We start from the raw sequence: 13,905 nt of genomic DNA, 5'->3' as shown, positions 1-13,905 counted from the left end.
GAAACTTCAAAAGAGATGCCTTAGAAACAGCCTGACAGATGAGCATTTCCTTTCCTTTGGCCCCCTCTTTAAAAAGTTTGCCCATCACTGCTCTAGTGAGTTAACAGGCATTCATGAGCTCCTACTATGTGCCAAGTGCCATGCGTACCACTGGGATACAAAGAATGATAAAGGCAGTCCCCATGCTCAAGAACCCTGCCATCTGATGTGCAGGTTAGAGACTGGTCTGGTGCAGTGGTTTTGGAATCAAATGAGTGAATTCTGGTCTGCCACTTCCCACCTGAGTGACCTGGGGCCAAATACTTAACTCCCAGGGGACCCCCACTTTCTTTTCTGTAAAACGAGAGGGTTGGACTCAATGGCCTCAGAGGTTCCTTCTAGACCTAACTTTATGATCCTGCGGACCTCCTTCTCCGGGGGCTCTTCTGGCCCAGAGCAGGGTACCTGTTGGACCTCTCCTTAATTACCCCAAACGGAACTCTCCTGAAAAGAGGCTGGAGCGCTTCCAGAGGGGCTGGCCACGTTCAGCTCTGATCTACACCAAAGGGAAAGCGGTTGGGTTTGGCACCCAGAAAGCATCCCCAGAATTACGGTTTTTAAGATAACGAGGAAATGGTCATCCATTCCACTTGCGGCTCTCGTTAAAATCCTGTTCCAATTGTTCTCTTTACAATCCCAGACACAATAATGAGGTTTTAAATCCCTCCAACATGCTCGAAGAGACAGCTACACGCTGTGTGAGCGTGACCTTTACGGCGGGCTGTAATTTGCTTGGATGGTCATTTCTCTCCTCCCTTTTAAAAATCACAACAGCCTGGGAGAGGATGGGAGAAGCGGGCTGCTTTACAGAATATTGGAAAGGTTAAAGTAATGCCACATCTCGCACTTGCCCAGAAACTGTCTGATTTCTAAATGACTGTTACAGGTTCGTTTTTTGGTGGTAGAATGTTCTCGCTGAGATGGATGACGACGGAGGAGGCAAAGGAGGACAAATTGAGTTCCTTCTCATGAAGTGGTTTACCTTGCTGGTTTACCATCATTTACCAGATCCTTTCAACAGAGGGACAGAATCCTCTTCTGAGGACCCCCTCTCTGGGCCTGTTTGTGAAAACCAGTCATTTCCTCTGTTTGGTGTTTACAGCCCCTCGCGCAGGTCACTGCTGACCTTTCCACAGTTTTTAGACATTTCTCCTCTTCATGCAGCCAAGAGGGCAACTGGGTGGTACAGTGGCTTAGAGTGCTGGGACTGAAGACTCATTGTCATGAGTTTAAATCCAGCCTCAGACATTGCCCTGGCTGTGTATGACCCTGTATACATGACCCTGTATGCCTCAGTCTCCTCATCTGTCAAATGAGTTGGAGAAGGGATCGGAAAACTAGCTGTGGGATCCTGGGTAAGTCATTTCACCCTGTTTGCCTCAATCTCCTCATCTGTCAAATGAGTTGGAGAAGGGATTGGAAAACTAGCTGTGTGATCCTGGGTAAGTCATTTCACCCTGTTTGCCTCAGTCTCCTCATCTGTCAAATGAGTTGGAGAAGGGGTTGGAAAACTAGCTGGGTGATCCTGGGTAAGTCATTTCACCCTGTTTGCCTCAGTCTCCTCATCTGTCAAATGAGCTAGAGAAGGAAATGGCAAACTAGCTATGTGATCTTGGGTAAGTCATTTCACCATGTTTGCCTCAGTCTTCTCATCTGTCAAATGAGCTGCTGAAGAGAAAATGGGCAAGCCACTCCAATATCTTTGCCAAGAAAACCCCAAATGGGGTCATGAAGAGTGGGACAGGACTGAAACGACTGAATGAATCCCTTCATGCACCAGCGAAACTGGCCTCCTTACCGTTCTTCATCTGTGATGCTCCATCTGCCCACTTTGCTGTGCCCCACACCTAGGATACACTCTCTCCCCTCTATTAGTTCCTTTTCTCCCTGGTTTCCTTCAAGGCTCTGCTCCAATGTCACTTTGTGAAAAGCCCTTCCTCTCCCTCTCAACTGATAGTGATTCCCTTCTCCAAATAATCTTGACACCTTTTTGCATATATTTATGCAAGAATTTTGTTTTGTTTTTTTATCTGAGACTGAGTCTCCCTGTCTTCCCTATGCTGGAAGTTCAGGGGCCGCTCTAGAGCCCTCATTCTAATACTGAGTGACCCGGAAGCTTTGACCTACTCCATTTTACTGATTTGGGCTTCCAGTTCACCACTCCTTAATGACCCTCTTCACTCTTGGGAACTCCAGCTAGACTTGAAGGGATCAGAAATCCCAAGTCCAAGTAAGCCATTAGATGCAGCCTCCCCAGTAGCAGGGATCCCTAGTGGTACCACTATGCTTGATAATGCCCAAGTGGTTCAGTAGATTCAGTCCTGGACCTGCAATTAGGAAGCTTCCTGAGTTCAAATCTGACCCTAGATACTTACTGTGTGACCATGGGCAAGTCACTTAACCCTGTTTGCCTTAATTTCTTCATCTTTAAATGACCTGGAGAAAGAAATGGCAAACTACTTCAGTATCTTTGCCCAGAAACCCCCAATGAAGAGTTGGACACAACTGACCAACTTATTAGTGCTGTGCATAGAATCCAGCATATAGTAGGAAGAGTGATTATCTTCTCATATCAGATTGTACTAGGTGTGACCCCAGGTAAGTCACTTGACCCTGATAGCCTTAGTTTCCTCATCTGTAAAACAAACTAGAGAAGGAAATGGCTAACCATTCTAGGATCTTTGCCAAGAAAACCTCAAATGGGGTCATGAAGAGTCACATACTTCCTAGCTGTGTGATTCTGGCAAAGTCACTTGACCCTGTTTGCCTCCATTTCCTCATCTGGAAAATGAGCTGGGGAAGGAAATGGCAAACCACTCCAGCATCTTTGTCAAGAAAACTAACCCTGTTTGCCTCAGTTTCCTCATCTGGAAAATGGGCTAAAAAAAGGAAATGGCAAACCACTCCAGCATCTTTGTCAAGAAAACTAACCCTGTTTACCTCAGTTTCCTCATCTGGAAAATGGGCAAGAGAAGGAAATGGCAAAACCACTTCAGCATCTTTGCCAAGAAATCTAAATGGGGTTGTGAAGAGTTGGACATGACCGAAAACAGCTGAAAAATATGTAACAACAATAACAATTATAATAGCATTCTGGTAGTACTTTAAAGTTGCAAAACTCTCAGCATATATTGTATCCCCTGGCTAGACTGAAAGCTCCTTGAGGACGGGCATTGTTTCACTTTTGACTTTGCATCCCTGGCACCTCGCACAGGCTCTCCTCAACAGATTAGAGGAGCTGACTAAATGTTTGTTAATGGGGATCGATTGATTCTTTCTGGGTTTGTAAGCCTCTCATTTCTTAGAGCCAGAGAATCCAAATTCCACTTTAAAAACCAAACCCCTTAGTGAATTAAATGATATCTAGCAAAATACTTACCTGTACAATCGATGGGCAGCCTGATCGGTGCTGCAGTTCTAATTAAAAAATGTTGGAAGTAACTAAATAGACTTTTAGAACAGTGGTTTCAAACTGAAGTGGGAAAGGGGGCCCACAGATTGACCTAGAAAACTACTTATTAGCATTATATAGTTTCTGTTGTATTTTTATTTATTTTGCTAGATATTTCTCAATTACATATTTCTCAATTATTTTCTCAAATACAATTATATTTTTCAATTCCAGTGGTGGAGGTCACACTGGGGAGTGGTGTAGACCACCTCGTTTGACACCTTTATGGCTGGAAGAGACTTCAATGACTATCAAAGTCCACCTGTCTGTCATTTATTGATGGGGAAACTAGAGAGGTTAGGTGACTTATCCAGGGTTACAGAAGTAGTAACCAATTGGGGTTAACATTTGAATCTGGGTCATCCGAGTCCAAATCCAGTTCTCGTTCCAGTCTTAGGAGGTTGTGTGATTCAGTGAAAAATGTTGTGATTTGCTTTTTTTTTTAAACCCTTACCTTCCAACTAGGTATCAATACTATGTATTGTTTCCAAGACAGAAGAATGGTAAGGGCTAGGCAATGGGGGTTAAGTGACTTGCCCAGGGTCACATGACTAGGAAGTATCTGAGGTCAGATTTGAACCTAGGACCTGCAGTCTCTGGATCTGAGCCATGTAGCTTCCCTCAAGGAGGTCTCTTAAAACATCTTTCATCTTGTAGCGTTCCTCCAGAAGTGTAAGGATGGTACCATTCATGCTGTTTTTTCCCATGACTAAGTTCTTGGTACCTGCTCCAGCTACCCCTTTATCTTTTCTTTTTGAAGAGGACCAGTGACATCAGGTGATGGCTTGTCTTGCTCATGAATTGGATTTAAGTGGGGCAGAGTGGTACAAAGTCAAAACAAAACAAAACAAAATAAAACAAAACAAACTACTTATTTTGAAAACAGCGGCTCTGCATTCAAATCCTCCCTCTTATTCTTAACTATTTTATGACTTTGTGCATGATTCATAACCACCCTGGGCTTTGGTTTCTCCATATGTAAAATGAGAATATTGGAGAAGATGGCTTCAGAGGACTTCTAGGTCTTGATGTCTGATCCCATGACAAATTCTGCCTTTGTATGACAGAGAGAACAACAACTTTGATGGAGCAGGAGGTTAGTGCCTGGCTATGGTCTAGAGTGAAGAGACTCATGAATAGTTGATGCAGGATCATGTGGACCAACAGCCCTTTAATTAGTAGCAGTATGTGTAATTTTATTTTGTATTGTATTAATTAGTACGTGCATTATTTTTATTAGTATGTGCAATTTAGTGCAGTTGTTCAAATAGTTTAGTATCACTCTGGATCCTACATCCATGATCACTGGGGTCAGGGCAAGGCAGACCAATCAGTTCATAGCTACAAGTGAAAGGTAACAGAGAGGGGCACTTCCTCAAGGGCTCAGGACCTCCAGGTTTCCTCTCAGGAGAAAGATTTGCATAATCTCGGGGACCAAATTTTAAAAATGGCAGATTCATGATAAGGAAGCCCCCATGGGATGGAAAAATATAGACGAGACTTCTGATTGGCCATCTCATCTCAAGGAAATGTCCTCTCTGCTTGGCTTTGTCCAATGATGGGGAGGCAAGAGTATGGATCTAAGGAGGAATTTCCAAGGCTGGGGCGAGTACCAAGTCATTCCCATGAACTAGCCCTTACTGCTTTTTTTCCCAAGTATTGATTCCAAGACTGAAAGTATAGGTTTTAGAAAAAATAAAAGAGACTTCCTCATTGTCTTTTAGTTTGACAAGCAAGCCTGAGATTTTTTTTTAACCCTCACCTTCCGTCTTGAAATCAATACTGTGTATTGGTTCTAAGGCAGAAGAGTAGTAAGGGCTAGGCAATGGGGCTTAAGTGACTTGTCCAGGGTCACACAGCTAGGAAGTGTTTGAGGCCTGGACCTCCCCTCTCTAGGCCTGGCTCTCAATCTACTGAGCTACCCAGCTGCCCCCAAGATCGCCCCCTTTCTAAGAGTTCCTCATTGTTTTTATTACTACAGAGTAAAAGACCTGAATAAAAGGTCTTATGGCTTAGTGGCTAGAGGCTTGGCCTCTATGCTAAGAAAATCTGCATTCAAATCCAACCCTGCTATGGATACATGCTAGCTGTGTGATCCTGGCCAAGTCCCTTTACCTGTTAGTGCTTTCAATTGTTCTCTAAGAATATAAATTGCAGAAAAGATTCCAGCATGCATAAGGAAAGGGAATTTCGGCCCCTGGGAGTTCTCTATACCAATGGAATCACAGGTCCAGTCCTTATCCCAGACTCTGGCCATAAGAATAGTATCCCCTCCCTAAAAGATGCTTCTCAGATGCCACTTCTAGGTGCTACTGATTGGCTTGCTAATGCAGGAACAGTCCTTGATAGAATCTGCTTATTGTTTGTAGATTCACAAGATATCAGAGTTGAAAACAACCAACCTCAGAGGCCAGTGGGACAAACTCAAAGCTTAACAACAGTCTCCTCTGTAGCATCCTTCAAAAGTGGTCATCCAGCCTTCTCTGGGAGATCTTTAATGAGGAGAAGCCCATTATATACCTGAGTTGTCATTCTGCTGTTGGCCAGTTGTGTCCGACTCTTTGTGACCTCATTTGGAGTTTTCTTGGCAAAGATATGGGAGTGGTTTGCTAGTTCCTCCTCCAACTCATTTGACAGATAAGGAAACTTGAGGCCAACAGGGTTATGTGACTTGCCCAGGGTCATGTAGCTAGTGTCTGAGGTCGAATTTGAGCTCAGGTCTTCCTGACTCCTAGCCCAGCGCTGGGTCACATAAAGTACTCACTTTATTTTGGACTGTTGGGAAGTTTTCCCTCGCCCTTCCACCTAGCGTGTACCAAACATCAGGAACATTGATTGAGTGGCTGATTTTGCTATTCTGAGGGCATACATGCATCGATGTCATGTTGCTCAAAATATATTCTTAGTGCCTTGTAAAAAGGCTTATTTGTGGAGATTGGCAATAACCACCTGTTCTAAAGTCATAAAAGGTTAATTACAACTCACTTATATTTAACGCAAATATCAAAGTGGTTAACTCTGTTTGTCTGATTGCGGGAATATGAGTTTCGACTGGATAGCCACGAAGGCCCTTTCTGAATCTGCCATTCTGTGGTTCTCTGACTGGATACAGGCATAGGAATGGTGCTAAGGGATTAGTATAGGTCTTGATGAGTAATGTAGGAGCTCAGAGCTCAGTGTAAGACAAAGACTTCTGTATTAATTAGAAATCTTGAACCTTTGGACTCCATCTTCCAGAATTCTCTTTTCATTACCCAGCATCCTTTTCCCTTCATCCCCAAGTTGTGTTCCTATGTTGTTTGTATTTAGTTGTGGGTAACTCTGCCTTTTTTTAACCTCTCTTTTTCACCACTGTGGCTGGGTTAGCACCTTTTCTATTCTAGTTTTTTAAATTTTCTTTTTTCTTCAAGTTATTATTAATAAATCTTGTTAAATATAACATTTGGAGATATTGTATATTAATTTTAAATCTTACACTTTATAATCATGGGAACTTTCCAAAAGGACACCATTGAGGACAGAGGATCAAGGATTTTAGAGATGGACATGATCTTGGATGTCACAGGATCATGGACCTAGATAGAGTTGGAAGGGACCTTGGAGACCCTCTAGCTAACTCCCCTTTTTGATATGGGAGAAAAGTGAGACCCCAGTGCCTTCCCTCTCACCTCTAGCATCAAATGTAAAATATCCTTTTTGTCCTTTAAAGCCTTTCACAACCTGACCCCTTCCTGCTCTTCTGGTCTTTTTATATTTTACTTCCCTCTACATCCCCTATTATCTTCTATCTCTTCCCTATTTGCTATTACACATAGCACTCCATCTTCCACCTACGTCCTTTAGTATTGGCTGTCCCCTAGACTTTGTTGTTCAATTCTTTCAGTTATGTCTGACTCCTCATGACCCCATTTGGGGTTTTCTTGGCCAAGATATTGGGGTAGTTTACCATTTCCTTCTTCAGCTTATTTTACAGATGAGGAAACTGAGGAAGACGGGGTTAAGTGACTTATTTAAGGCCATACAACTAGTAAGTGTCTGAAACCAGATTTGAACTCATCAAGATGAGTCTTCCTGATTCCAAGCCAAGTCCTCTGTCTACTATGCTACCTACTACACTCTCCCTCCTCACCTCTACCCCTCAGTTATTCTGACTTCTTTTAAGGATCAGCTCAAATTTCATCTCCTATAGGAAGAAGATTGCTGGTTTCTATTCCATCAACCTCTACTGCCTCCCCTATGATATCACCATATTTTTTTACCCTTTGCCTATTATATATGCACATAATTATTTACATTTTAGTTCCCCTCTTAGAATATGACCTTCTTGAGGGCAGAGATTGTGTGTCCGCCTTTCTTGGCAGTGCCATTGTGGAGTGGAGTGATTGGCATTTCTTAATACTCATTAATTAATGAATTCTTGTTGACTGTTGAGCAAAATGACTTGCCCTAAAATCACATAGGTAGGAAGCATCAGAGGCAGGATTTGAACACAGGTCCTCTGAGTCTAGAATCAATGTGCTTCTGGGTTAGACTTCAGTATCTGAGGTCCCTTCCAGGTTGGAAGTTCTGAGATGATTTGAAAGCACATGAATGGTGAGAAGTGATCATGAGAAGCAAACAGGAAACCTATAGGAACCCAGAGGAAAGAGTGGGCTGTTGGCTTTATCTAGAAGGCAGAACTTATGCAGGTTCTTGAAAGGCAGGCTTAGACTTAGCCAGTCTGAGATTGGCATTATCCAGCCTGGAGGCCAAGGGAGGCAAGTGGTAATGCCATATGCTGTGTTTGAGCAACTCCATTTTATTTAGAACACTACCTCCCCTCACATTGGTATAGTGCAATAATGGAAGCAGATAAGTTTACCAAATGAGGTCAACTGCAGAATAAGGATGGTCTTGCATTCGAGGCAAGCTTCATCCTACATTTCACTGAGAAGGATTAAATAAATTTGAGAAGCTGGAGTTGGGTTGTTAGTGGTGGCACTTAAGTGTCCAGAATAATGCTTTTAGAATGAAAAGTCAAACCACCACGAGTCTTATGAGTTCTTTTATTCTAATATCCTAATTTTCCATATTCTAGCTCCAGGCAATAAATTTGAATCTAATATCACTCTAATCTTCCAGCAAAGTACAACTCTAATGCCTCCCGGACTCATAAATTTAGGGTCAGAAGGGTCTTAATGACCATCGAGTTTAGGCGTTCTTAATCTGGGATCCATGAACTTTTTTTTTTATCATTTTTTTGATGATTGTATCTCAATATGTGATTTCTTTTGTGTGCCTACACATTTTATTTTATGCATTTAAAAACATTATTTAGAAAAGGAATCTGTAGGTTTTACCAGACTGCCAAAGAGATCGATGACATATAAAATGTTAATAATTTCTTCATTTTATATAGGAAGAAACTGAGGCTTTGAAACTTAAGGTGAACAACAGTCACTGAGGCAATCTTGTGTTCTTAAAGACCCTAACCAACACAGTAGAACCTTTGACAGGACCCACTATGCGAGCATTTATTATGTACCTACTATGTGTTAGGCATTGGGATAGGAACTGAACTTGTGTTATTTCACTTGTATAAAAAACTCCAAGATCAAATTAATTTCTTCTTCCAATGTAGTTCAGCATCATTTCCTCAGTTTTGTGTTGTTATTGTTTTTAAAATCCGTACTTTTCGTCTTAGTGACAACTCTAAGAAGGCCAAGGGCCAGGCAAGCAGAATTAAGAACTTTCCTAGGGTCACACAGCTAGGAAGTGTCAGAGGTCAGATTTGAACCCACATCCTCTGGACTCCAGGCCTATGATGTTGAAAGGGTAAAGATGAAGTGACTTGCCCAGGACCATACGACCAGTATGTGTCAGAAGATTTATGCAGATAAATGTCAGAGAATTCCCAGAGCTCAGGTCTATTGAATTTCCTTCAGGACCTGAATAGAGAAGAAGAAGAAGGTGAGGTCAGGGTGGGGTTTATGATTGTTCCCTTAGAATCAACTCAACTAAATATAGAGACACCCTTCCCCAAAGACAGGTGATTTTTTTTTATCTTGATCTCTCCAGCTCTTGAAATGGTCTATATTAAGCTCACTCCTTCCTCTGGGTTCCTATAGGCTTACTGATTTGTCTATCCTGATCACTTCTCACCATCCATGTGCTTTCATGTCATCTCAGAACTTCCAACCTGGAAGGGACCTCAGAGACCGAGGTCCAATCCAGACCTGAACACAGATCTCTTTCGGACATCTTCTCAAAATGTGATTTGTATTGGTGGTTAGAACATATACCCTGATGGGATGAATTCTAAATTTAAAAAATCTTTACCCTCTGTCTTATCTATTCTAAGTATCAGTTCCTAGGCAGAAGAGCAGCAAGGACTAGGCAATAGGGGTTAAGTGACTTGCCCAGGGTCACACAACAAGGGAAGTATCTGAGGTCACATTTGAACCCAGCATTTCTCATCTCCAGGTCTGACTATCCACTGAGCCACCTAGTTTCCTCTAATTCTAAATCTTTGAAAAATCTCTAGCTAAATAGGGAGTTCATAGAGCCAAGCTGTGAGGCTAATAAGGGGTTGTCTACAGTAACCCCTTGGGACACTTAGCCAGAGAGGCTGTCAGGCTTGCACAGGAGCTGCAACTAAATAGGGATGGAGGCCCCTGAGGGGCTCTTGGCCTGCAGTATCAAGGAGAAGAGCTTTAAGGCTGTTTCCTCCTTCATCTTGGGGTTGGCCCTGAATATTCATAGCAATAAAAGGTGGAAGGAAAGTCACCCTAGAGTTTTTCTGCCTTGGCCTCCAGCATATCCTGAACTTTTTCTGATCTCCTCCATTAAATCTCTCTTTTCTGCAAAGGCCAAGCAGTGACCCAAGTGCTACCTATTTCACAGGTCACTGGGAGAAGCCCAGGGCTAGGTTTTACCCTTGATCTTAGCACTTGCTCTCCAAGCGAAGGTCTGAGCTTACTGAGCGTGTCAGTCATTGAACAAATACTGGGATGGCATAGAGCCCGACCAGTGGCTGCCTTCTGCTTCACTTTGTGTAAAGGGCAGTCAACTGACCCTGTAACATTTTGAAAATCCCACAGGAAAGCCTTAAGATATTTAGCAGAAACCTGGTGCAGTCAAGCCCTGATGAGAGGATTATGTGGTTGGGAATTATTGACCTTCAGTTTAGTTTTGTCCTGAAGCATTGATCTTGTACTTTAATATTTCAGGCAGCTATAATTTCCTCAGAATGCCTAATCTGTCCACTAGGAGAGATTGCTACTCCTCTGCTATTTTCTAATAAATATATTAATTAATTAAAGGTAATAGGATACAGTAGAGTCACATAAACTCATAGAATTGATTCCAGTCCAACACCCTCAGATACAAGAAACTATAAACTATAAACATTTTATGAAATACCCACTGTATGCTGCTGGCCAAATGCAATGTTTAGTCAAGGTATTTATATGCAAAGTGATGCATAGATAAATTATACATTTATAACTCCTCTGTATGTATATATGTGGAGGGGGAAGGAAAAAGGGAGGGAGAGAAAAAATAGAGAGGGGAGAAAAGGAGGGAGAAAGAGAAGATGGAGGGAGAGAGGAGGGAGATAAGAAAGGGAGAGAGGAGAAGGAAAAAGAGAGAGAGAGAGAGAGAGAGAGAGAGAGAGAGAGAGAGAGAGAGAGAGAGAAGGAGAGGGAGGAGGGGGAGAGAGGGGAGGAAAAGAGAGAGGGGAGAGGGAAAAAGAAAAACAAAGAGGGGAAGGAAAGAAAGAGAGCTCTGGATGAGGAGTCAGAAGAGCTGGGCTGAGGGAGGCCACTTGGTACATTAGAAGGAGCAATGATTCTGCAGTACATTTATGAACCTACTTGGAATGCTTCCAGGTTGACAAGACCTTTCAAAGCTTGCCTGCCCTGGTATTGGAATCATTACGGTCACCTTCACACCATGATCATGTAGGAGAAAAGGGCTTTTTTTTTTAATCCTTGCCTTCTGTCTTAGAATTGATAGTAAGTATTGGTTATAAAGCAGAAAAGTGGTAAACTCTAGGTCAGTGTTGGTGAACCTTTTAGAGATTGCATGTCCAAAATGTACCTTCGAGCTATCTGTGAGTCCCCCACATTACCCCAGACAGAGAGCAGAGGGAGGAAGTGCTCACATTGGGCTGCTGGACAGAGGAGCAGGACTTATGAAAATTGTCTTCAGCCACAATGGAGAGGGGGAACAGAGCAGCCCCCTCTGGCATGCTAGGGCATGCGTGCCACACCTTCACCAACATGGTAGCACTAGGTAGTTGGGGTTCAGTGACTTGCCCAGGTTCACATAGCTAGGAAGTGTCTGTGGCCAATTTTGGACCCAGGATCTCCCATCTCCAGGCCTGCCTCTCTGTCCACACAGTCTCAGAATAGGACTTTTATAGAGGTCACATAAACTCATAGGATCTTAGATCTTAGAGATTATTCTAGTCCAACACCCTTAGATACAGCAAGCTATAAAACTTTTTTGAAGTGCCTACTGTGTGCTGCTGGCTAAATGCAAAGTTTATATAAGACATGATCCCTCCCCTCCTGCTAATTACTTTCTTGTAGAGGTATATGTTACATACACTAATAAGGTAAAGGTGCTATTATGATTTGTCATTTTATAGTTGAGGCAGAGAGTTTAAGTGACTTGTTCAAGATTACACAACCAACACTGTCTGATGGTAGCTTTATATAAGACCTAAACACCATTCTGTGCCCCTAATACTCATTTTATAGTGGAAAGAGGACCTGTTTTCAAATCCTACCATGATGCTTATAACTAGTTTCATTTTAGATAAATTACTTTATTCTTCAGTCCTCAGTTTTCTTATCTGTAAAAGGAAGGGGTTGGAAGTGAAGTGAGCAGAGCTTTAGGCAATACCAAAAATAATGTAAAGAGAAAAAACACCGAAAGACTTGAGAAGTCTGCTGGACGCAATGACCAATCACACTTCTAGAGAACTTTGGATGAAATATACTATCCAAATCCAGACAGAAAAGGGATGAGCTTGAGGAAAACTGAAGCATGTTTTTTTTGTACATAGCTAATACTAATCTATTTTGCTTGACTATACTTATTTGCAACAGATTTTGTTTTTCTTGTTTTCTTAAGGAGGGAGGATGTAGAAGGAAGAGAATTTGGAATTTTAAAAAATTGATATTTTAACTTTTTTTTTAATGGAAGGGATGAGACTAGCTGTCAGGTCGGGGTCCTTTCTCACTTTAAATCAAATCCAAGATCTTGTGACCTCTTCAGGTGAAGGAGGGAGATGAATTTCCTTATTTCTCTTCCCTATTCATGACAGTCCTTCACAAAGGTTGCCTCTCGTGCTAGAATGTTCTTTCTCCTCATCTTCCTTCTCCTTTCTACATCTTGAAATCCGTTGTTTCCATTAACATTCTCTTTCCTCCAAGAAGCCTTTCTTAATGCCTTAAGTCATTCGTGTTCCCCTTTACCCTAAAAGCTTTGTATTTATTCTGTATATATTTGATATTTGCTCTGCATTCCCTATATATTTGATATTAACTCCCTAGTACATGTAAGCCCCTTGAGGACAGGGAGAGTTTCAATCTCGTTCCTATATTCCCAACACCTAGAGTGGTTCTTGGCATGCAATAGACACCTAAAAATGTTTCTCTAATCAAATTCAATTGAGTTAAATCAGATCAAATTGAATTGAAAAGCAAAGCTAGACTTCCAAGTTTTCTGGAGAGAGAAGGAAGAATGTCAGAAGACAAGCCCTCTGTTCTGCCTCAGGCTGCCTAGATCCCTTTCTGAGGCTTCCTGGGATAGGGCTGTTGAAATACATCATTTCTGCTGTCCTTATTAATGAATGGTCTTGATTAATGTGCCCCAAGATTCCTAAAGACATTCAATGATGCATTGTGAGTTGGCGATGACAAAGGTTTGAAATATTCCTCCTCGTTTGTAATATTGGTGGCACCGAGGACTCAGGGTCAGTTTCAAGCTTCCTGTTAATTATTTTTTCCTTTGTCTTTCCTTTCATCCCCTGGTGAACTGCTGATATGAAAGCTGGTTTGGGGGTGATATTATCTTTTGCCTTCATGTGTGCCTGTTAATACTGGCCCGTTTTCCTCTGGGAAATCATAGTTAATTTCTATCAGCTGATCATGATCTGAGAGGGCAACTCCTGCTTAGAATCTAGAAGGTCAGAGAGTCATACAATCTAATGGGCTACCTTGGACAGCTCTAATTGGGATGATTCTAATTATTAGGAAACTTTTCCCCTTCCCTTATGCCTCAATTTGCCTCTTTGCAATTTACACTCATTGCTTCTGGTCCTGGCCATCAGGGCCAAGAAGAATGATGCTAATCCTTTCACATAACAGACTTTCTGATCCTTGAAGACGGAGCTCTCATGTCTTAAGTTCTCTTCTTCTGAATCT

The 13,905-nt window shown here is 42.1% G+C and overlaps 1 protein-coding gene across 1 annotated transcript in view; it reads left to right on the top strand.

Moving 5' to 3' along the window:
- TMEM132B (transmembrane protein 132B) overlaps nucleotides 1-13,905 on the top strand; it is a 421,888-nt gene that overhangs the window by 379,521 nt on the left and 28,462 nt on the right. The window contains exon 8 of the mRNA XM_044685397.1: nucleotides 11,249-11,265. Within this exon, the coding sequence (XP_044541332.1) occupies nucleotides 11,249-11,265 (17 nt within the window). The remainder of the gene's footprint in view (nucleotides 1-11,248; nucleotides 11,266-13,905) is intronic.

Source organism: Gracilinanus agilis, chromosome 1, assembly GCF_016433145.1.
Source record: "Gracilinanus agilis isolate LMUSP501 chromosome 1, AgileGrace, whole genome shotgun sequence".
In the NCBI taxonomy this organism is placed as follows: domain Eukaryota; kingdom Metazoa; phylum Chordata; class Mammalia; order Didelphimorphia; family Didelphidae; genus Gracilinanus; species Gracilinanus agilis.
This window is presented reverse-complemented; position numbering and strand designations above follow the sequence as displayed.